The sequence below is a fragment of the Ixodes scapularis genome, unplaced genomic scaffold (genome assembly GCF_016920785.2).
Source record: "Ixodes scapularis isolate PalLabHiFi unplaced genomic scaffold, ASM1692078v2 PGA_scaffold3__209_contigs__length_174095766, whole genome shotgun sequence".
Taxonomy (NCBI): Eukaryota; Metazoa; Arthropoda; class Arachnida; order Ixodida; family Ixodidae; genus Ixodes; species Ixodes scapularis.
Window position 1 is genome coordinate 80,049,360 of NW_024609868.1, and position 23,568 is coordinate 80,072,927.

General features: G+C 44.1%; 2 protein-coding genes across 14 annotated transcripts in view; one reads left to right on the forward strand and one right to left on the reverse strand.

The window, feature by feature from the left end:
* The window catches only part of LOC8051690, a 224,587-nt gene extending 207,170 nt beyond the window's left edge, over positions 1–17,417 (forward strand). For 3 of the 9 annotated variants that reach the window (XM_029986201.4, XM_040498671.2, XM_029986202.4), the window contains exons 2-17: positions 2,517–2,605; positions 3,073–3,185; positions 4,070–4,169; positions 4,267–4,343; positions 5,116–5,133; positions 5,250–5,341; positions 5,437–5,490; positions 5,605–5,683; positions 6,709–6,994; positions 8,052–8,112; positions 8,689–8,862; positions 9,262–9,328; positions 9,939–10,074; positions 12,601–12,745; positions 14,657–14,740; positions 16,990–17,417. In XM_029986201.4, coding sequence (XP_029842061.2) covers positions 2,574–2,605; positions 3,073–3,185; positions 4,070–4,169; positions 4,267–4,343; positions 5,116–5,133; positions 5,250–5,341; positions 5,437–5,490; positions 5,605–5,683; positions 6,709–6,994; positions 8,052–8,112; positions 8,689–8,862; positions 9,262–9,328; positions 9,939–10,074; positions 12,601–12,745; positions 14,657–14,740; positions 16,990–17,124 — 1,653 coding nt within the window. In that variant the 5' untranslated portion in view covers positions 2,517–2,573 and the 3' untranslated portion in view covers positions 17,125–17,417. Of the gene's footprint in view, positions 1–711; positions 1,317–2,033; positions 2,290–2,516; positions 2,606–2,895; positions 3,006–3,072; positions 3,186–4,069; positions 4,170–4,266; positions 4,344–5,115; positions 5,134–5,249; positions 5,342–5,436; positions 5,491–5,604; positions 5,684–6,708; positions 6,995–8,051; positions 8,113–8,688; positions 8,863–9,261; positions 9,329–9,938; positions 10,075–12,600; positions 12,746–14,656; positions 14,741–16,989 lie in introns of those variants that run through there. The other 6 variants (XM_042292505.1, XM_040498673.2, XM_040223050.3 and 3 more) reach the window with 5 other exon arrangements.
* Positions 17,418–19,517: 2,100 nt separating this feature from the next.
* The window catches only part of LOC8051686 (protein PRRC2A), a 58,658-nt gene continuing 54,607 nt past the window's right edge, over positions 19,518–23,568 (reverse strand). For all 5 annotated transcript variants that reach the window (XM_040498666.2, XM_040498668.2, XM_040498667.2 and 2 more), the window contains one exon: positions 19,518–21,636. In XM_040498666.2, coding sequence (XP_040354600.1) covers positions 21,382–21,636 — 255 coding nt within the window. In that variant the 3' untranslated portion in view covers positions 19,518–21,381. The remainder of the gene's footprint in view (positions 21,637–23,568) is intronic.

A 23,568-nucleotide genomic window follows, 5' to 3' on the forward strand; every position in this document is an offset into this window, starting at 1 on the left:
TGTAGCCTCTTCTGTGCTCCATGGAGTATAGTATGGTATTAACAGGGCCAAGAAAGTAAACTCAGGTAACTAACGCGTATAGGATTTGCAAAACGTATGCACTATACTCGTCACACCAAGAAAAAAAAAAAAGAAATTTTGCGCATTACTCATGCGCCGTGCGAAGTAGTTCTTACAAGACTTGGTTGTCGAAGGGAGAAACGATGAATTTGGCATTTAAAACGTGCATGTCTTGATAAAATAGTATAAAGCTAATCTAAGACGCACCTACATATATCTTATTTGAACACACATGAAGAGGGAAATTAAAATTGTTCCACAAGAAGCCGGATTTTTTTTTTTTTTTTTTTATTAGGGTTCTGTAGGGGTTGCCGGTTTACCAGAATAGGCGTTTGGAAGTATTCTGTATTTGACTGTTCGGTCAATGTGGTAAATTCACATGCGGGGCTTGTGATTTCTGTAACCACTGCAACAGTTTCACGGTTGGTGAAAAGGCATCTACCTCACCCGTGTACATCAAGATCTCTTCTCCCTTCTCCCAACTTTTTATTTTAATTTCTTCTCGTGGTTTATCTATGCATCCACTGAACAAATATCGCGTAAATCTTTAAGACGATATCAGGCGCGTGAGGTTTCCATTACGCACCTCACAAGCAACACTCGTCGCAACAGCACACAAATCAAATACGCAAGCATGATGTTTCACAAGTATCTGAGACACCCATGAGGTCAACTACGATTGAGTCATATTTATCATCACACAAAGAAAAACTTTGATGCGGAGGGCAGAAAGAAGGTTACAAAGGTTAAATAACCGAGACGCTTCCGTACCCACACGCGCGCAGCGCAATTTTCTCAGGCCGACAACTATCGCTCACATATCTGCTTTCCCGTCTAACATCGAAATTCTGTTATATACATATATATATAAAAAATACCCCCCAGACACAGCTGCCAAGAGCGGGAGGGCTGCACGGCCTATAGTTGCCTAGGGGCTATCGAACGTGCGACACAATACGGCCACAGAGCTGCGGGGATAAGGGGACAGCCTTATATACACAAGGTGGAGAGGTTCCTTCCTCTCTTACTTGACGTCACGGAATCATGATGTCACACCGAAGCAGGCCGCACAGATATAACCGAGTGCCGGCGCGAATGCGGGACTGAGAAGTTTCCTTCAATTTTCGTGCGGAGGTCGCCGCGAGAGCTTCTCAAAGGAGTACTACTACGTGAACCACGTTTTGTTTGTTGTGCGCACAACCCCGTTCGTTCGATCTCTCTTCGGCCTGACTGGATGCAATAACGATGCATCGGTGGTACGTATGTTAGATTTTCAACCGAGCATCGTACCCGCATTGTGCGTGTGTAGCAGAAACAGCGTGGTTCCGGATAATTTTTAAGGGTGTGAAGCTAACCTTTTTTCTTTTTTTTTTTTTTTTCGTGTATTCGGTACGTTTGTTTGTTTCTTTGGTTTCGGCAACATTCGGAGGTGCTACGTTTTATATGCACGCGAATCTTCATCATTGGTAATTTGCCATCTGGGGTTCGTATGATGTTAGAATCACCTGTAAAAAAAAAAAAACTCGCTTACTTTAGTCCGAGATCTGAAACGTACGCTTGACATTTATACTAGTGAGGAGCTCGGTGCTTTGATCTGTTTATGAACTTAAACTGTTTGCAGCAAAACATTATTGCGCAGTCACTGGCGAAGCTTACGGGTGTCAAGATAAATGCGCCGCGAAAATCGTACTTCGGCGCGTCAAACGAAACTTTACTATAGCTTGTTGACGGGGGTGCGAACCGTGCGAACACTTTATATTACGTCAAATATCGCATACGTTGCTGTCAAAGCCCTCATCTAAGCGACTAATTCTGTACTTTGCAAACTTTAAAATTGCTGTAAGTAGCCGAGCTCTTACCTAAAATTTACCAGAAAATTCTGTTCCAGCAAACTCCACAAGAGGCCTCTGACGTTTCGCGCCTAGATTTTTTTTTTTTTTAACTCTTAGGTCACGTGATGTCAACTTTGGGGGCATAGGGCCTGGCGTTCTCAGATGCGTCCTCAATATTGAATACCCGTTTTTGAACTACTATTCACGCGGAATCATGACGAACATATAAGGCGTCCCAAATTTTGAATAAGCCCTCCATCGCTAAATGGTGTTGCGAAACCGTTGATTGCACAGCGGTTGCACGCTGTACAGGCTCCAATGGAGCGCTGCCGGAGACATTTAACTAGCTCGAGCGATTTGCCCCCATACCTCCCTGCAAAAATGTGGAACATAAAAAGTAAGTCTAAGGTTCCTCAACGATCGCAAGTGAGCGATGCAGAGAGAGTTGAGCGGCGGTGTAGCTCGATTCTCAAAGTTCCTGAAAATGATGTGCAGTTCCCAGTTTCTGGTGTGAACGTTGTAAACGTTAGTCGGTGCAGTGACGAAAAAGAAATGTCTCTGTGCCCATTAGATTTGCGTTGCGTTTCATGTTCTCAGGCTCGGTTCTTCTCTTGATCTTTGCAGATTTTGCATCTGCTTCTGTTGAATGTTCTAAAAACGGCCAAAGAAAGCGTCTTCATCATGACTGCGGCTCCAGTTGGTCTGCTTTCTAGGTGAGCTTTCCTACCTTTTTCGCCGATCGAATTGTTATTTTAAGGCTAAGAAATTGAATTAATTTACACTGAGAACCGTATGTACCTGTAGCGTGCCGCGGTCCATGCTGCTAATAATGCATGTGAGAATTCTTGGTCACGTTGTAGACTTTGTTAGGGTGAAACTTGTAACGTGAAGTGCATTATAGTGCCAGTACAGTAAAAGATTAATTTCAAAAGGTCGTACGTGATTGGTCGGATGTGGGTACTAGCTTATACTTGGGCATCTGTGGCTATCTGGCAATTTTCAGCAAAGCAATAGAGGCATGGAGCAAGCTTAGTGGGAAAGCTGGGACCCTAACGCAACAGGATATCTTCCCATTGTTTCACACATTGGACATCTACCCATCTGAATCCCAAGGTAAACTGCCTTCAAATGCCTGATTCCTCTTTTTCTTTTTTTCCCTCCTCCTTTTGCCACTTTTCAGTGTTCTCTTTAGTACCAATGCAGCATCCCCTCCGCTTTGCTTGTGTGCTTGTTGTAAGTTATTTTCCCATGGAAGTGGACTGAGCGAGGATTTGCTTAAAATACTGTGTAAAGGTAAGCATGACCTGCTTGTAGTGTTTGTGTTCCTTCTTTGTTTCATTTCATTGCCTCAATTTTTTGCTTGGCCTAAAGGACACTCAATTGTTGCATGAGGGTGGCATGGCTTCACAACTGCTTTGTCAATCATGGAGTGGAATAACGTCCTTAAAGTAAAAAGTGCATGCACAGTTTTTTTTTTTTTTTTTTTTTTTTTTTTATAGCATACATTCTGTGACACTGTCAGCACAAGCACAAGATCAAAGCTTTTTTGGATTTCATTCTTAAGGGGTAGTGGTGGGCAACTAAATTTGTCACTTAGGTTAGTTACCCATGTGCCCACCACACTACCTGTTTTTTTTATCATAAACTTTGGATTATGAGTTAAAAGTAGAAATAACTGGTGATCGCCTGTTCACACTAGCAGTGTCGTGCTGTGTACAGTCACGAGCATGAATATCCTAAAATTTGCATACAGAAGTTAGTTCATCTGTATATGAACATGAACAGATGCACAAGCTTTTGGACAGTGCAGACCAAGCCCCATGAATCAGCTCAAGTTAGAAAAGGAAGTTGAGACCTCAAACTTTAATTTTTGGTGCATGTTGAGATTTAAAAATTTTCATTACACATTCTTAAATTGTCTCATGTTGACTGCTGATGTGGAATACACTGTAGTTTTACTTACAACAGCAAAATGAAGAAAGAGTAATACTGCAGGCAAGCTGGTTAAAGATAGAGATACTTAAACCTGCAACCAAGGGAACAACAAAAAAAAAAGGGGGGGGGGGGGGAGGGGGGGATCTGATGCATTTAGCAGAAAAATGTTTGTTCTTTCTTTACACTTACGTTTGGAGTACCAGCTGTTAATTCGTGATCATGTTGTTTTTGTTTCTTTGCAGTTCATGAAATGTGGCAATGCTCACACACTCATAACAACATTTTCACTGTCGGGAGTTTCTGTTTCTTCGCTTCGGAGATGAAATACGCTCACGAGAGACGGTGAGAACTGTTTGCATCATGCATCCGAAAGTTGGGCTTGTTGTTGCCCCGATTGTAGAGCTGCTTATGTGTGTTAACCTTAGCTCTTTATTTGTAGGTTATCCAGAACTCAACCACTGTCCAAGCCCGCAAGGGATTCTCGTAAACTTCACATGAAAAGGAGATCAGAATCTGGTGTGTGTTGATTTTCTTTGGTTTTGTATTTGCGAGTGTTGCTAAAGCCGCAACTCGCAGGTTTTGGGTCGCATTTACGAAGAGAGGCTTCCCTAGCTTTCAGATATTGGAGAGTAGGCTAGTATATGCGACATGTTGTACAAGGCCGCATAAACCCCTCGGAAAGACGGAAAAGTAATCTCGCTGAATTTCAGGGCCTTAACCAGGATTAATTATCTGAACCTCTGTTGGTTCACGTAAGTGCTAACAAATTCAGAAGTTTGGTTAAAGTTGCTGAAGTATTTCCCTATTCTGTAGTCACTAACAGGTTGAGAACAACAGGGAAAAGTTTCCACCTCTACCGCTAGCTTTCGCCTTTTGACAACGCTTCAGCTTCTTGTGAGCCTCAAACATGCACGCGCCGCCAAAGCGTGTAGGAAGGGAAGTAAGTGCGTGCTGGATGCTGAGCATCTGAGAGAGACATCCTGCAGTTCTCGTCCTCTCAGTGACTATAGATTTTTTTTGTCTTTTTACATATATTTTTGACGGGTAATTAGTGCCACAAAGCATCGATGAAAAATATCTTGACAGGTAGGAAACACATATGCCTGGGATATCAGTGATAACTCTGCCTCAGACAATGTAATCGTTGTAAGCTATCGTCCAGCACTCGAGATCGCTTCTTTTGCGCAGTTGCTAGCCATAAGTCCTCTTTGTGGTATGGGACGTCATTCGGTGGCTCGTGTGGCTCTACTCTGCGAATTACTAATTCTGAGTTTCTTTTTGTTTTCAGTGGAAAGTTCTTACGATGGTAAGTCTCAAACTTCATCCTTTATTTCAGAATTGATATAGAGTGTGTTGAGAGTGCTTGTTGTTATTTAGCTTTGCAGTGATGAAATCTCAAACTGCTTTTTTTTCTCTCCACAGTCTTTCTGGGCGGTTCCTGCAACCCCACCACATGGAGGAAAGATGTGGCCATTCCGAAACTCAAGGCCTACGGCATCTCTTACTATAATCCTGTAAGTGAATCGCCACACCTTCCTTTGGCATCTGCCGTGCACTGTGCTTTTTTTTTTTCCCCTATATTTATTTATATTTTTATTCTTATCAACAGCAGGTGACGCAATGGATACCAGAGCTGATCGAACTTGAAAATCAAGCAAAAGAGGTAAGCTTCATTAATTATGCCTCTGTGAAAATCATTTCCTGTTGCTCGAGTCTATTCTTTGCATTCTTTTATTGAAGGGCAGTTTTTGAGTGTCGTATTTTCTTGGCTTTTCAGAATGCCAAAGTGATGTTCTTTGTCATCGACAACCAAACACGATCTGTGGCTTGCATGATTGAGACTGCCCATATAGCAGGTGTGTGCTCAAGAGGCCTCACTTCAATCTTCAATGCTCTTCCGTCCCTCAAACCCTGTTATAAAGCCAGATGTAGGCACGGCTGCACAGGCCCTTTCCAAAGGCCATCTAGTAGCTGCTGCACCAGTTATCCACATGCTTAGAACATATTGATGATCTCACCTTCAGCAGTCGGCGAGGACTAAGGTCCGATCCCATGCTTCACACTGGAAGCAGTGCCTAAAATATTGCAACTGCCAGTGTTCCTTGCTGGAGTTTTGAAAAGGGTCTGTATAGGTACTTACTTTCAGGAACTTGATTTTGAGGGTAACAGCTTTGTTGAAGATAATTCATATATATATTAGGATAAATCATTGTTGCAACTGTTTATATTGATTGTGTAGAATCATAACATTGTTAGCTATGCAGATTTGTAAGTTTGCTTGGCCCTATACATATTCTAAAGTGGGCTCTTTTACAGTGATGTGTCTGCATCAGTGTGCAAAAATTAATTAGATTTCTGCTAATTGTTGTATTGAAAGTATCTCTGTCGTGAGGGAAAGTGCGCAAGCAAGTTGCTCGCTGTTAAACACTGCTAGAAACCCGAGGCAGGTAGTGGATAAAACCCAAACTTGTTGATGCAGAGTCTCTGAATCTTTTGTGGGTATTATATTCTCATTTTGGTCTGTGCCTCATTTCCAGGTTTTGAGCTAGGGTCTTGGGAGCTGGGATTTCATCCCAGATCTTAAAAATAAGTAACAAAATTTACCAACTTGTGGTGGCACGTTTGAGGAAATAAGCTCCCGTGACGAGTTTTCAGCCTGCCTCACTTTCGAAACGGGCAATATTTGATCAAAGGATGCCCGAAACTTAACACTCTTGTTTTTTTTTCTGCGGAAAAGCCACTGTAGAACATGCAATGGTTACATTGCAGTCTGTTCCAACTTCGGAAGACCTTAACGGCAATTCGGAAAGCGTCGTAACATGCTCAGCAGCGTCACTGTGCAACTAATTCCCGGACCCCACCTTTTCCCTCCTCCTGGCAGGAACCCAGCGCAAGCTGATCTTGATCCTGAACGAGCAGTCGCCCCCAGGCAGTCTGGTCCTCGGGGAGCCCATCTCCGAGAAGGAATACGTGGACCTGAAACAGGGGCGAGACTACCTGCGGGACATTGTACAGATGCAGGGCATCCCAGTCTTCCAGGGCATACAGGAGGCCCTCGAAGTCACCAACAAGGTCCTCAAGGAGGAACTCAGACCCCAGGACGTGAGGCCCCCCCGGAGAGAAGGCGCCATAGCCGTGCCCCATGCCACCCTTGGCGACAAGTACCTGTGAGTAGACATCCCGTGCCTTCCAATGTTTCGAAAGCCATGCGGAGTGTCAGTGTGGTGGACGGGTTTCTCTGACGCTTCTGTGCCCTCGGGGCGTCATCATTGTCGTCATCACGTTGGTAGCTACCTCGGTGGCTCCGAACTCTGGCCCACAGCAGGTTCGAATCCTCGCCGAGGTGCCTGCAACTTGATTGAGGTTTATTGCGGAGAAGGTGCTGCTGTGTAACCGAGATTTTGATTGCATGTCAAAGATCCCCGAGTGGTTGAAATTATTCCGTAGTCCTCCGCTGGGGCATACCATATGCCCTTTTTTGGTTTGGCACATAGAACTCTTAAATTTCATTGTCGTGTTTGTCTGGAAAGCTGCCGTTATGCCATTTTAGATGTCAGAACCACTCCTTGAAATAATTTAACGTTTGTCTGTAGTCAGTTACACGTTAAAAAAAGTTTTCGAGGGAAAGGAGGGCAGGGGAGGAGGAAGCAGATGGATTGCTGGAGAGGAGAGGAGGAAACCACCTCTTCTCTTTAGCACTCCGTCTGCCTCCTCCCTCCCAGCCAAAAAACTTTTCTTTACCTGTCACTGACTATAGTCCCACCAGACGTTCTTATAGGTGCTGCCTTTTGTTAACGGAATATAACTAGACTGAATGTCGTCCGTGTTAAAACGCTATTACTACTACTACTCCTGTATTGTTGTTGATCAATTTCAACAAAATGTTGAAATTGATCTACTGGTGGTTTATATGAGATGGCATTCCTTTCATTGAATGAGTCAAACCCTCAGTTAACATTGGCAGTCCTCAAAGAGCAAGAAAGGAATCATAATGCATCCTGATTAAGCTCCCTGTGAATTTAAAGAGCTCTTAATACATTGTACAATATGTGGCACGAATGGGGCACTGGGTATTTTCCAATTGCAACTTTTATTTGCTGACTGAAAATTTTCAGTCTTGACCAAAAAATATGTTTGTTTTTTTTATTAGCATTTTTTGTCATTTTTGGACTGATGTGATAGATATTTCCACCCGACTGATGGCAGTACAATTTCCCGTTCCAGGAAAGTTCAAGAGGCATTCAACAGTTTCTCTTCGGACGATGGCGAAGTGCGCATCAGAGATGTAAGTGCGTTCAGTGCTTTGTTGTAACCGTGACCTGTTGTAGCCCAGCCTTCTTTTAGCGAAAGGTTGCAATAGGGAAACTATGGGCACATCAGCTTGTATGTTGGCGGCCTCCACCCCGAGTGTACTAAAAGGGGGTGGTGGCTAGACGCCTTTAGATATCCTTGTCTAAAGGTCATAAATTCTCAGACTGGAATCCTAGGAACCCAGGAGCCTCCAAGAGTACTCCCATGGGTTCCCTGAGCTTCCAAGTTTTCTTGACTGTTCCTAAATGAGACGTTCTACGAGTGTAGGCACTATTTTAGCTTATCTGAGCCCCCAGGTGATGTGCGACTCTGAGCAAACCATGTATATTTGGCTCAAAGTATGAAACGAGTATGTGCAAAATCATTTACAAGGTCTATCCTCTGCACTGCTTTATTTAATTAATGCCGAGGCTAGGAGGAGCTTCTCGACTACCAATTAGGAAAGAGGGGCCTCGAGATTAAAACAAAATTTGGGAACCCCTCCTTTAGGTAGATAGAACTTTTGCCGAAGTTGTCAAGGGTCTAATGGCAATGGTCTCTGTCGTGACAGGTCAGAATGGCATTCAAGGTGCTCACCGGAAGAGAACTTCCCCAGGAGTGCCTGGACATCCTCACAAGCAGTCAGCAGTGCCCGGTGACACAAAACATTGCTGACGGGGATATTGACGACATTCCCATAACATTTGATCAGTTCTGCTTCATCGTGTCGGAGTTCAAACACCAGGTGAGCCGATAGTCACATTTTTTCCTTTCGAACACAAAATTGATAGTATCGACGTTTCGACACTGGGAAAGTGTACTGCTTCAAAATTGTCCATAAAGAGGAAACTCGACCATTGTAGTATGACTGCTAAGCTGGTATCCTTAGCGTGCATCCTATGGTAGCAATTACACAAATGCATGTATCGAGGCTCGCGGGAGGGAGGTAAAGCGTGGGCATTTACTCCGCACACTGCTGTGCTGTGTGTTAATAATCTACTTAGCCACCAGACCCCCAAAGTTACTGGCACTGCTGACTTTTTTATCAGTTCGATGGACTTTTCAGTTAGGCTCGTCGATTTATACTGTTCTCGGGTTGCATCCTTAGTGTGCATTACTTATTCCTTTTACAACTTTTTTTCAGTCGAAAAATGGGAGTAAATTCTCGGAGTTCCTCAATTCTGTCCAGCATCTCTTCACTCGTGTTTATGGTGAGTAGTGCATACTAAATTGACTCTACTCTTTCATTATTCCGACTGATCATTCAGCCCAGTATTCACTGCACAAGCATTTTCCGATGTTGAATAATGCCACTGTCAGCGTGAATATATAATCACTCATTTCCTGTACTTAACTTTCCCAAATGCCGCTTGCCATTTATCTTGAAAAGTATTTTCATTCAAAACTTTGCTTGTGAAGAAAATTTTCACAAAGGTTTTCTTCACAGACTTTGGGTGCCAGACATAAAGTATAGAATTCCACTAAAATTGTTAAAATGACTCAATAGACAAATGCGATAAAACTCTAGCATCAATAGATGTGAGGGTTTTAAATGTTCATTTGTGTACATCGCATTTGAAAGGGTTAATTTATTCTGTACGGCTCGTTTACAAACGGTAAATGTTCCGAACTATTGTCTGACCTTCCTTTCCTTGGCGGTAGTTTGGTGTTTACCCTGAAATTTTGTGAGGATGCGATAAGCTAGTGGCAATTTAGTGTTTAAGCTAACAGTGTTTCGATATGTGCATAAATATAAAGGCAAAGTGTGGCAGGCTTGTGCATGTTGCTATATTAGTGTGTTTTTCTTCCTTTCACTCTCAGACTGGATCCTACCGGGAACTGCGCTGTCGAAAGGAGAAGCAGACGTCCCACTGCCAGCCTACTGGAGCCACATTTACCTCGGGGGCTCCACCAAGGACTGTGCCTGGAGGGACAACATAGCCATTCCTCTTCTAAAGTAAGCATGCCACTCTTTTAACGTGAAACTTTCTTTGGCTAGGTTTTCGGTATTTCGTGAAGTCCAAAAGTGAAGCCTGGATAAAAGCGTGGCTGTGAGGCTCGACACCAATTGGCTGACGGGTAGGAGAGGAGGAGTGAGGCGCTCGACGCCGATTGGTTAACGGGAAGGTCACGTGACCAGGCGTGGAGTGAGAGGAGAGGTTGGCGAGGTGGCAGAGGAGAAGTGGGTTAGAAGGTTCCGGAAGATCACCAAGTTTATCATTTCAAGTTTACTCATGCCTGGCGTAAAATTATGTGACGAAGAGCTCCGTGAACTTGGGTGTCTGACTGAGCAGGCTAGACGTGCTGCTAAACAATGATAGAAACGTTTTTGATGTTTGACCGTTTCACATATGCAAAACAATTGCCTAGCAATATGCCATACAATCTTTTCTGTAGCTGCACAAAATTTTAAATGGCTTGAGATGTAATACTGCACATACTCGCTCCTCTTTTCCAAGTATATAGAAGGCACTGTTCTCTATGTCTATTTGCTGGATTGCGCTTGACCAGCTCTGCCTATGGACGGGAATGCGGCCACGGTTGGCCATCTTTTTGGTAGAGTTATATCATCTCTAGCCATCATAGTAATATGGCAGACAGCACAATGGCAGAAGGCTGCCATAGAATAGCCGTAGATCTAGTACACTGTACCATGGGTGATATTTCGTGCTTGATTGAAGTTGTTCGACGAAACAGATTCTTGAAACCCAGCGTGAATGGTAGCTTCATCTTTGAGGACCCGGCGAAAGTTCTACGAAATCGCAGCACCGGGGTAAAGCAGCGCAGCTCGCATCGAAAGAAAACTCCGTACTGGCGTCTGCTTTCAATGCTTCTTTTGATGCGACTTTAAATGCGTGCTTTTCCTCGGTGCTGCGATTTCGTGAAACTTTCACCGTGTCCTCAAAGATCGGGCTGCCGTTCACGCCGGGTTTCAAAAATATGTTTCGTCAAACAATTTCAATTAAGCACGAAATATCACCCACGCTTTTTTGATGGCAGCCTGCCACCACAACTGCCACAACGCTGTCTGCCATGGATGGATAATAGTGGCTGCAGCAGCTGTACCTTGGCTAGAGGTAATATAACTCTACCAAAAAGATGGCCGCCAGTGGCCGCATTCGCGGAGCGGGCAAACGCGATCCAGCAATTGTCATAGAGATCAGCGATAGAAGGATAGAGCTTATAATCGAAAATGTGTAGATGAATGAACTGTACTTGATCAAATGAAACGAAGTCTATGAAGCTGCCGAAAGGCAAAATATTTGACGGAGCCGGGATTTGAACTCCGGGTATGAAGCATAAAGAAAGATACAAATGAGAGAAGTATAGATTTTAGTGATTAGCTATATTTTGGGATTCATCCGACACCGAAAGAGACCGGCAGCTGTGATGTTGCTTTTGAAGTCTACTCATGCTTAGCTCAAATTCAAATTTAGTTTATATTTCTCTAAGAAGCGGGTATGAAAAATAGAGAACAAGGAGGGATGTCATAAGGAGAAAAGAGAAATGTGGTGACTAGACGTGTCAAACCGGTTTTCTGTGAAAAATGAAAGCTGTTTACAAATTCCTGTAATGCAAAACTAGAGTGCAGCTCTTGAGGTATTTTGAGTTTGCAATATACTGGGCAAAAACAATTTGAGAAAGAAATATATATATATATATATATATATATATATATATATATATATATATATATATATATATATATATATATATATATATATATATATATGTGCAAATATATATAGCACTTTCCTCACATACTGGTTCCGCACCCTCCTCCTCTTCCATGTCCTCTTCCTCCTTCATACCCTACTCCTCTTCCATACCCTCCCCTCCTCCCACAGCTTCCCTGCTAAATTTAGCCCAAAAATTGACGCCACGTGACCTCAACGTCAATTCAATTTCCGCACTAAATGCAGCGGCGAAAATGACGTCACATGACTTTGTGTCACGTCACCTATGAAGAACATCAGTCTCTCTGCTAGATTTAGCGGAAAAATCGATGTCACGCAACCTTAACACCAATTCAATTCCCTGCATAATTTAGCGGGGAAACTGAACTGGTGTGTAGGTCTGTGACGTCATATAATGCAACTCTGTGCATTCAGTTTCCCCACTAAATTTAGCGGTAAAACTGTGGTCACATGACGTCAACACCAATTCAGTTTTGCGCTAAATTTAGTAGGGAAACTGTGACGTCCCATAATACAACGAGTGCAGTTATGCAGACGCCACTCAACACGGAAACGGGCGCCTAAGAGCTGTGCTCTAAAAATCAAGAGGAAAGGTATGCAGGCAGATAGGAAGAAAGCTGGGAGACAAGCTTGTGTGTGGCACGATAATAAACTTTCTCCTCATGGCCTATGATGGTGTTTTGGCTTCCTATTGTTCTGTCTCCCTCTCTCAAAAGTATTCTTTCCGAGAGAAATGGCTGCTGTAGGAAGGGAGTTTCAAAACTCGTTTTCTTTTCACCTTGCAGGAAGCACGGCTTGACGCATTCCGTCCCATTTCGCTCCCCGTGGAACGCGCGGCTGAGCCCCCTTGAAATGCACATCATCAACAGCAGTCGAGTGCTGCTGTTCGTCATCACCAAGACAGAGCGATGCGTGGCCGAAATGCTCGTGGTGAGTTGTGCACACTTTTGCAGTTTCACTGTGGCTCTTCATTGCCGGTTTCAAACACACACACACACACAGAGGCAGGTCATTTGGACTTACAGAAAGAGCCTAACAGGTGAAAATCCCGAGATAAAATTTGGATTTAAAGAGCGACCTGGGCATTGAGTCTATACGCCATCTCACCCTGGTGTGGACTGCAGCAAAGGTTACTAGCATTAGTATGTAGTTCTGGTACATGGTCCCTGCACAAGTGTTTCTGCAGCAAGAACACCTGCCAGAATTGCCTTCCTGTGCTTGTAACCTTTGCTGCAGTTGGTTTGATGACATGACATGCATTTGTTCAGGACCCTGGCGTATGTCCCATTTCTGAGCCCTAAACATTATTGATACCTTGTAATTTGAAGGTCTCCTTCTGGAAAGTGTGCGAGTGGCTCTCAGTGTGCTTTGTTTGCTCAAAGTAATTGGTATGTAAATGCAGTATCTAGGAATCTTACAGGTCCAATGGCAAAAACGCTTCAAAACTAGGAATCAAGCAGTCACCTGGAAGGGCTCTTGGAGCATTTGCATAGTGGCACGCTTTCCCATTTCAACTTGCATGAGAAAATGTACCCATATCCACATAATTATATTCCAGCGTAGTATTGTTCACCCAAAAACAGAAAATACACACAGCGTTCTTCAGACCGTGGCACCATGGTTCTGCTTACCGTATTTACTCGAGTAATAGCAGCACTGTTTATGAAGAAAACCTGAGGGTTTGTTTTTCCGCATAGCACGCAGATTGCCAATCACCGCGATCGACAGCATGATTCCAGCTGTTTACAAGACAGAGATAACGTCTTCGTGCGAAGATACCATCTGTGAAGATTGCATTTGTATGGAGAATGGTGTTCTCGATCTAGTTATTTGCTATGTTATTTATGCGCAACACAAGGATTGGCTGTATATGTGTTCTGTGGGAAAGTAGACGCAAGCAGGGGTGGATCCAGAACCCCGTTTTGGGGGCGGAAAATTTGTAGGGATACTATTCTCCCATTCTTTCGTGTGCACCGGGGGGTCCACCCATGTCAAATTTCCCTACAAGAAGGGGGAGGGGTCAACTATTTGGGAGGGGCGGCTGCCTCCGTCGCCACCCCCCTTTCAATCCGCCACTGGACGGAACGGCCTTGTACATAAATAGTGTGGCTATTACTCGAGTAAATACAGTAGTACTGGTGTCCCAATTTGAAAAATGCAATTTCTGATCATCATTCTTGCAGCATATGGGTGCATGTAATCTACAGGGCCTAAAAGAGAAAATTGAACCATGCTTTCCAACCCTTATAAATAGAGTATGTCACGGGAAGCTGAAAATTTGTGTGAATGGGACACTAGCAGTGGTGAAAGAATGTGGAACTTTGTGAGCATGACAATCTCTAAAGAAAAAAAAATTAAAGTGAAAAGTTAAACTTTTTTTATAAGGCAATGACCACTTACGTTCGATATTTGTCCAACAAAGAAATGACATTGTGGACCTCTGTGGCATCCATTTCAGTGAAAAAAATCTTGTTGGCAAGAAACAAAATAATCCTTACTCACAAGCTTTCTCACTGAGATTCACCCCAAAAGTCCATGTCCTTTCTTCAATCGAGGAATATCGCGCACAAATGGGTGTCGGCGCATAGAGAAATTTACTTTTTCTCTCATCTTTTTATCCATCTAATGTCACATTCTCAAACTTTCCCATTCTGTCACCGTTGCTAGTGTCCCATTTACACGGATTTCCAGCTTTCTGGAATGCATACTTTATTAACACAGGCCGTAAAACACTGTTTCATTTTCTTTCTTAGACTTTGTCATTTGTTGGCATTTATTTTGAAATATAGGCTGCCATGTTGGTCTGTTAAGGTTTCTGATACAATTGCATAATTTCTGCAGGCTGCCCATTATGTTGGCCAAGGCTGCAACGTTGTCCTGTGCATACAGTACCTGGAGAATGATGTGGTGATTGATGGAGAAAAGGTAATTATAGAATTCTGTTGTTCTGGTTACAATTATGAGTAAAAGCACCAAGACCTAGAGGTGCGAGATTATGTTTTGTCGGAGAATCAAATATGATTGTTAATTCATATTTGGCTGTGAATCGAATTAGAATATATTCTAAGCTATTTCAGGTTTAATGTGAATTGTGTATAGATGATTTAATAAATCATGGCTGGAAATCTTGTCTAGAAAGCATACCTATAAAAAGGAAGTTTTATTACGTGAGAAACATTTCAGATACATGTATTAAAGAAAAGGCCCTGATAAGATGATTTGAGTAAAACATGTCACATGGCAAGCAAAGCAATGATTACTTTATTTATTTGAATATAGCTTGAGACTTACTTTTATGCTACTGTCCTTTAAAATCGGTGGTAGAACTGTAATTACTTATAACTAGGGTTCACTGTTTTCGGATAAATAAAAAAGAATCCAAAAACCACTCGCCGGTAAAATTTCCATTAGTTCGAATTTATCCGAAAAGCTCTGAATTTTGAGGTCACGACAAGAAAAGTAAGAGCAAAAAAAAAGACTGATTTACTAATAAATATAAGAGCACATGGTGAGTGGTCCTGAGGAGAGGCCTCACCAGTTCTTTTTGAAATCTTGGACTACTGACAAAAATGGGTTTACCTTTTAACTTGTCAAGGTTTGTTCAGGACAGCGGGTCATGGTACCTTTTGGTCACGGCAAAAGTAATTTGATAAGGTTTCCAGTTGGGGCGATGCTATTTGTGCTTCTTAGAGGAAAGAGGGGTAGTGTTTTTATAACTGTGGTAACCCATAGATTCTAATGGAGGGAGAGCGCAACTGAAGCGTCCATCCTTCCCAGCGACTACATTCGAGTTCAGTTATTTCAAAGTATCAACTCTTATTGAGGAAACACTTCGAAATATTTGTCGTGCATAGTATTGCCAATGGCAATGCCAATTGCCAAATACAGCGGCAGAAATATCACTCGGTACTGGCGAGTTGATCAACCTGGTGTATGTTTGCAACCGGCCTTCATTAACATTGTTTTTGAACTTTAAAAAAAGAAAAAAAGGATAGAAAATACAACAGGTTTAGATTTAAAATTTCAGAGATTTTGGGAGTGAACGGAAATAACTCCAAGAAAACCCCAAATGTTTTGCGAAAATTACTCTAAATACACCTTTCGAATTTCACGAGAAACAAACTCTGAAAACGTGGAATCTTACTTATAACCAAAGAAGGCAGACTTACAGTAGTGAACTAAATTTCCGAGGCTATCGACCCGAGATGTTCAATCACGTCAGCAGTTTCTCCTAGGATGCCAGTGCATAGCGGTGAAGCTTGTTGTGTGCACACCACTGCAAAGCAGTGAAGCTTGACGCGAGATAGCCGAGAATCCTGAAGACATCATTAGTTATTTTCGAATATGTATTAGAAAAAGCTTGAATGCTTTGAACAGTAAAAGTATGCTCTCAATCAAATCTAATAGCAAACTATTATTGAATTATTTTAAGTTTCAAACATTTGCACACCCCTGTCAAGAACCTACTTTGAGGTCTATTAAAGCCGTTGTAAAGACACGGGAAATGTTAGAAATTAATTTTGGCAGTCACTTCTGTTGCAGCAAAAGCTTTTAGTGGCTTTGATCACGCTTATTAAAATTACTACCAGAAAATTGTATGCCCTAAAGCTTCAGATAGGTACTAGCAGACCGTACGAGCTGAAACACTCTATCTTCTGCTGGTTTACCTGCGTGTAACTGAAAGAGTTTTAGTTCAAACTAGTAATAGAATGCAAAGTTTACGTGCCATCCTTTGAAATATATCACAAATCAAAAGGTAGTGGAGCATGGAGGGACCACAGATGCAGAAAACGGCTGAATCGGGTGTTTCAGCTCATATTATCCACAGGGGCTCGTAAAAATCTACCGCACTAAAATATTATTTACACTTTTAGTACACTCATTGGAGCAGCACACCTAAAGTAGACTCATCAGAACAGACAACAGTGTCATGGCAATGCTTGCTAAGCAGATTGTAGAACATGAAAAATAACTGACATTATGGCATGGCGATTTTGATTCGAACACGGAGACTTTCTTAAATATTTTGTATATGAATATTAACTGGAGCCTCCCGTGTGCAGCGAGTATTGCATACCGCAGATGGAAATACACTGCCCCAGCCGGCCCTTGATAATAGCATTCAGGAAGCACTTGTTCAATAGATTGCTACAACCAGCCATTCTACATTCCAGCTCTCCGACCTTGCCGTGAAAGACTACAACCGTGGAAGGATGTACCTGTCGGATCTTGCAACACGATCAGGCGTGCCAGTTTTCAGCGACATCAGTGAAGCCGTCTCGTGTGCATGTGGGAAGTGCTCATCATAAAGGCATGCTGCCGCACAGTTCGAAAAGGCGGCCACCATCACCCACATTGTTTTAATATTGACGACCGTCGGTCGACGAAGACATCGCCCTGTATATGTGCATGTGTATAAACTATAGTGTAACTTGCACAAGACCATGCTATCTAATGTAAATATTAACGGGTTCATCAACAAACATGTTCATTTGTACATTACCAGTTCCAAGTTACACCACCAACACTCAGGTTCATCAGACTTCAGTTTTCCATCCTTCTCATTAACATCAATAAAACTGCATTTAATTATGTTGCCCCACCTCCATGTACTGTCTTTTTTTAAGCATGCTGAAGGCAGACAAAAAGTTGAATTTTTTCAAAGCAGTTGCTGAACTTTTCGACAGTTTCTCTGCCTTCAGCAACTGCGTTAAAAAAATCGCTTTACACTGTCGAGGATCTAGATGACAAACATACCAAAGTGGCTAAAGCTGCAGGCGAGTTTTGGAAACTGACTGACACATACCAGAATTCACACTCCAATTCGCAAGATGTGTTAGAGGCAAACTCGAGATCGGGCATCAAGAATCATGAATTTTTCAATCCTTACATGTTTATGGGAGCATAGCACATAGTCGTGCAACGGATTTGCAAGGTTGCCTGTAGTTCGATACTAGGATGCTGCACAACTGCATCATACAGCCCCCTATTAGTATCCAGCAATTTTAGCTTATGACAAGCATTTGGTTAACAGCTAACATATAGCACGTCTATGAAGCTGTTGTTTTTGTCAGTGTACAAGTACTTTTTGAAACATAAAATATGCTGGTAATACCTTTTGGCGATTTTTAATGAAGGCACAGCACCATACTTGAAATACATTTCAAAATCCATCTTGCTAATTTTGAATCCCAATTTAATGCTTGGTGAATTCCAAAGAAAGGCCTGGAGCAATGTTCCATTCACAAGACATAAGCATACAATGCATAGATTGGTTCAGATTAAGCTTGGTTCTCCTGCAACGAGGTCAGTCAAATCTCACCATCATGGTGCATTTTCCCCTTCAAGATAAATTTGAGAACTTTAACCATAGTGTTGAATCAATGATACTCTAACCCCTGTGGATATGTGCACCAGTTCGAAGAAGAAATGCTTTACTTGAAGCAGCCCACCGACACTATGAAAACCAACATGGAACATACAGCACAGGAGGCAGTGCATGCTTTTTTGACAGTTCCATTTCATGCAAGGTAGGAAGTGCAATAACACAGCCAAAATAAACTTGGTGCACAAGCCCATTCCCTCCCCTTGGACCGACGCAAAACTGTTCAAATTGTGCACAGCCATCCCCATCCCCTTGGCCGTGCTTTCAGTGGGCCTTGGGCATTGTCAGACACCAACATAAGCTCAGATTCACGCCGTTTCCTGTGGCAATCGCAGACAAAAGTATTGGCTTTGAATCTCGTTAAGGGATCAGTGGAGTGCCTATCAGATTTGACCAAACTACTGGGACACTCGTATATATACACCAAGGTCGTGTTTCAAATCTTACTCGAATGGATCCAAGTTAGTCCCACAAATCGTGTCACATGACAAGACACAGATCAATGCTGGACTTCACCCACCCTAGAGAGAGATTGAGAATTTTAGAACCCCCAACTTCCCTGCCGTCAAGCCATGGGCTCCCTTTTTCACTAAATCAATAGACCCTTTGCAAAAACCCCAAAAGCCCGCGTGCGCCGCGCGACGAATAATGGGAGTCCTTGGTACACCCCACCAATCGTTTTTTTTCCTGCTACCATGTGGTATACTCGAGCAGGCGCAGGTTACCCTGGCAGAAACGTTTAAGCAGCCAAGAGCAGTCCCACGAGCGCACGGAAATAGGAGAGGGGGTATCGCGTTGGCTATTTTGCAAGGCTGCCCCTATCTCATCTTTCTCCTTTGTACCGGCTCCATCATCTGCTGCACCAACGCTTTGTCGAACCTAGCCGAACCCTGCCACGTTTGCGGTGAAAACTGGATCAAGTGGCACTGCCAGACAGGCAGGTAAGTTATGGCGAACAACATATTCAAAGTGAATAGCTTCACTCGTCGCGATACTTTTACATTGCCACTGCACCGCCGACGACGGCTGCTGGCGGTTGCTGGCGCTACTCGCGCGCGGTCGCGGAGGTGCAACGAGAAAGCGCGTGATCTGTACTGAGGGCCGCCAAAATCCCCTGCCGTCGTTGCACAGTACGTTTTGCAACAGGTCTATTGACCAAGCTGAGCACAACAGCCTTCAGGTACAACTGCCAGTGTGCAAACACAGTAATACAGCTACACATTTATTGTAGTGGTGCTGGAGGAATAAAATGTATCCCAAAGATGACGGACGTTCCAAGCTGATGCCAAGAACTCCAGAAAAGCACAAGGCGGGGAGTAATCCTTAGTGCTTTATTGCAAGAAAACTACATACAGCAACTCTCCTCATACAATTACAAGTGCCCATCACACTTTCGTTAGAAAAGAATCCAGGCAGCAAAAATGCGTGGGAGGACACGGCAGTTCCTCCTACGCTCCGGCAAAGGACCCACTTCGGTCCGGTCGGGAGAAACGGGGGGGAGGGGAAGACGATAGCCACACAGATCCTAGAATGAATCGTGGCTTCCAGCGCCTACACACAACTACCCAGCCTTCCACGGGGTGATACAAAGACAAAACTTAAATGCAGCGGCACAATACCTAAGTGACAGAATCAAGAGCTGAAATCTGACACTACAAAAGAAAACGAGTCCAAGCAGAGGTTGTCTCCCTCCCCGGGTTCACACAGACATTTCCACATCCATATGGCAACTCTGTCCCCAAGACACCTTGGAGCAGTTTTGCTCACTGGCAACCATCACTGTTTTTGTACAAACATTTATTTCACAGATTTGCCAATGCAGCTCAGCTTTACCGAAGCAACGAGCCACAGCACCCCAATAATGTACACGTCCCCACCCCCCTACAGTTCTAGTGACAGAATCAAGCCTCAATTGCAATGCACAGAAGCATTTGCAGGAAGTGTGTGCACAAACGCCATCAACAAAGCCGGCTGGCCCTCGCTGCTCTACCGAAGCAGAAGGTGCCTTACCAATGCTGCACCCCCTCCTTTCCTCCTGCAAAATTTTGTACAGCTCGCCAAAAAAAAAAAAAAAAGGATGCAATGACTGGGCAAGGGGGAACAACTTATCTTCTACAAGTTGCTTTTCTGTCCAGACTGAAACATAGAGGACATGCCTCCTCCGTTTGTAGATAAATTAAGAGCAGAGTATGCCGCAAAGCCACACAAGCAGCAAGTATAAACTTACGATTAATGAAGAAAGGCAAGGCAGCCGGCGAGCGCCAGCTTCGTTGCCGCACACACACGGGAGGGAAAAAAAGAGGGGAGGAAGAGTTTGTCTGCACCTGTCGGACAACCACCGAAAAATGTGGTCAAAGTTCAACTGGGTAGAAACACGTCCGGCCCGAAACGCACACTCGTACCACACGAGGGAGGTGAAATGCTTCCGCCGGGGCGTGCCAATGCAAGGGACCTCCCGAACAAGAGGGGAATGAAATTAAACTAGTGGTACAGGCTGGTCCTCCCTCCCCCACAAAAGATCAGACACAGCAAGAGTGCCTCCTGCCCGTGAGAACAATCAACATTAAATTGGCTAGAGTACAGGTAAGGTGTATACACTCGTTATACAGACGTATGTATATATATATATATATATAGATTTTCCGAAGCTCGCCGCACCAAGTATTTCCTTTACCCTTTTCCGAACACAACGCACATGATGGGAAGGGGGAGGCGCAAGTTAACGGCAGCATGTGCATGCGCACCAGCACGAAAGGAAAGAAACCTTCCTGTTCACGTCTCCGAAGCCGTTTCAGATTCCGTATTGCGTTCCCAGGAGTACCACCACACCCAAAGAGAAAAGTATTTAAAAAAAAGAAAAACTAGGGCGGGAAAAGTAAAACCGAGAGCCACCTTTATTCGGCCGAGGAAGGAGGAGGCTCTGCGAGAGGGGGAGGCACGGAGACGAGAGTCCACTCGCACGTCACCCCGTGTTCTCGGGAGACAAGAAGGCGTGCGTGCACAAACCCTTTCCCTCTCAAAGAGCACGTCACCACCGGGCCGGGCCTCGCAAGGAGCAGCAGCAGGTTTAAAGCGGCGGGCCCGAAGGCGGCGACGGTCCTAACAGTGCCGGTGGCGTAACAGAGATACGCGACTCAGAGAGCGGAACGGCAACGGGGAGAGGGGAGATCTTGAGGAGCGCTCACTCCTCCAGGGGCGCCTCTTTGGCTGGGGCGGGCTTCTTGTCCTCGTCTTTCGAGTCCACCGCAGATGCCGCGGTCGCGCCGCTGTTGCTCCCGTGCACGGGGGGCGGCGACGGCCCCTTGCCTTCCTCGGCGGGGTTGCCTCCGCACGTGGGGCTGGGCTTGGACTGGGCAAAGAAGAGTTGCGCCTGCTTCACCGCCTCAGCCCGCTGCTTTGCCTGCTGGTCGCTCGTGGGCAGCTGTCGGGGGTGTGGCTGTGGCACAACAGATGAGACAACATTCAGACCAGCCTCCTTCCAAAACCTCGCTCGCCTCCACTCCCAAAAACATTGGGCAAGATTGATGAAATCTACACTCAAGAGTGCAGAGAGGAAAAGCATGCGGGTCTGGCAAGGCACAAAACATGGCAACACGTTACAGACCAGGGTTTGTACAGACTTCCAACGAAAACAATCCGAGGGTTTTCAAGAACTTTTAAGGGTCTGTAAAGATATTTTCAAGGACGCCTTCTAAAATACTATCAAGTAAATTTATAATATAACAACTTTTTTAAATGCACTGCAAAAATTCTGTGTTGCACAATAGCTAGGAAAAGGCACATTTGCCAAAGAGGAGCTAGTTAAGTGTTCAGTAGAGCTACTGCCGCTTTTCCTTGATTTCCTGGTTGATATTCACAACTTCTTGTCTCTTTGTCTTCGCCGTTTTCCTTAAAAGACACATGCAAAGAAAAAATATCTTTTTAAACAGCCTGGTAGAGAAAAGAAAGTCATAAAACGAATTTAAAACTAAAAATAATTTTTAGAGCTAGATTTACGGCGCTATACGAACCGCGGAAAAGTGGCCACTATTTGTCACGTGGTACTTGCGCTCCTTCGGAGGCTTCCTACGGTTTCCAAAGGTTACTCATACATCTTTGTTTCAAGTGCAAAAAAAAGAAAAGAGTAATAAGTAACTTTTAGAGCCCAAAGAAAGCCCCTGAAAAAGCGCAAGCAGTGATAGACCTGTGTGCCGGTCAGATGACGGCGGCGGCGCCACGGAGCAGACAAACCTGCACGGCGGCAGCGTGGAGAAACGCGTTGAAACGGCGGCGCACCACGCTCAGCGTGCGGCGGCAGCGTGACTTTGGGGCAGCAGCGACGACGCACAATGGCGCAGTGGTGTACCACGTGACCCACAACGGCTCCCGCGGGCGCCAACTAAAAATTTGTTTTGAGCCGTAAATATAGCTCTAAATGTTTTTTCTTCGTTGTAAATTCGTCTTATAACATTCTTTTTCCATCGAGGCTGTTTAAAAAAATTTTCTTTTTCTTTGCACGTGTCCTTTAAGCTGTTTGACTTGACAATGTAGGTGATGCCACCTGTTGCCTATGCCTTCTCGGAGTTTGTAGTTGCACATACCAGGAACTAACTACGCCCACGATCTGTAGCATAAATCACACTGAACAATCTAATCAGGAGTAACTAGAAAACGCGTGCGATAGCACAAGGCAAACGAGAGGCACCATCACAAGATGGCAGACAGACAAGACCGGATCCAAAACCACCAGGACTCCTACCATTGCGGCCAGGTGCTTAACGGGCATCCGCTAAACGTGTCCAAAATGTACCATATAAAACAACTTTCCCGTTGACATTTTAAAATTTATGTTAAGGGGGGACACGGTGCAAGAAACTGCGATTTTTGCCTAAAAAACCCGTTTTGGGATTTTGTTTTTATCGGAATCCTTTACTAATAAAGAATCTATACGCAAAGTTTTATTGACATCTGTGCCGTAGAACAGCCAGAACTTACGTTTATTCACGTGCCGGAGACGCCCGCGCGCCGCTTCGGGCACAGGGCGAGCCACAGAAAACACCGTTTCTAAATTCGCGCCCACGAGACGCTGCGTAGGCCTAACGCGACATGTGTACCCTCGTTGGAAACATCGTTTTTTTTTCTTTCTAATGAGCGCGCACGCTGTTTTCGAGAGTGCAATAAGGCGTGTGCAGAGCCCAACAAACTAGAAGTAAAAATCTAGAAATGACGCGCCCGGATTGGCTAGGAAATCGAAACTCGGACTGTGGTTGGTGCAAACGCAGCACGTGACTCTTCGAACACTTTTTCGCGGTCTGTGGAGCCTTTCCAACGCCGCCATTACGGTCGTTTTCGCTTTTGATTCCTATCGACGCTGGTTGTAAATCGTATC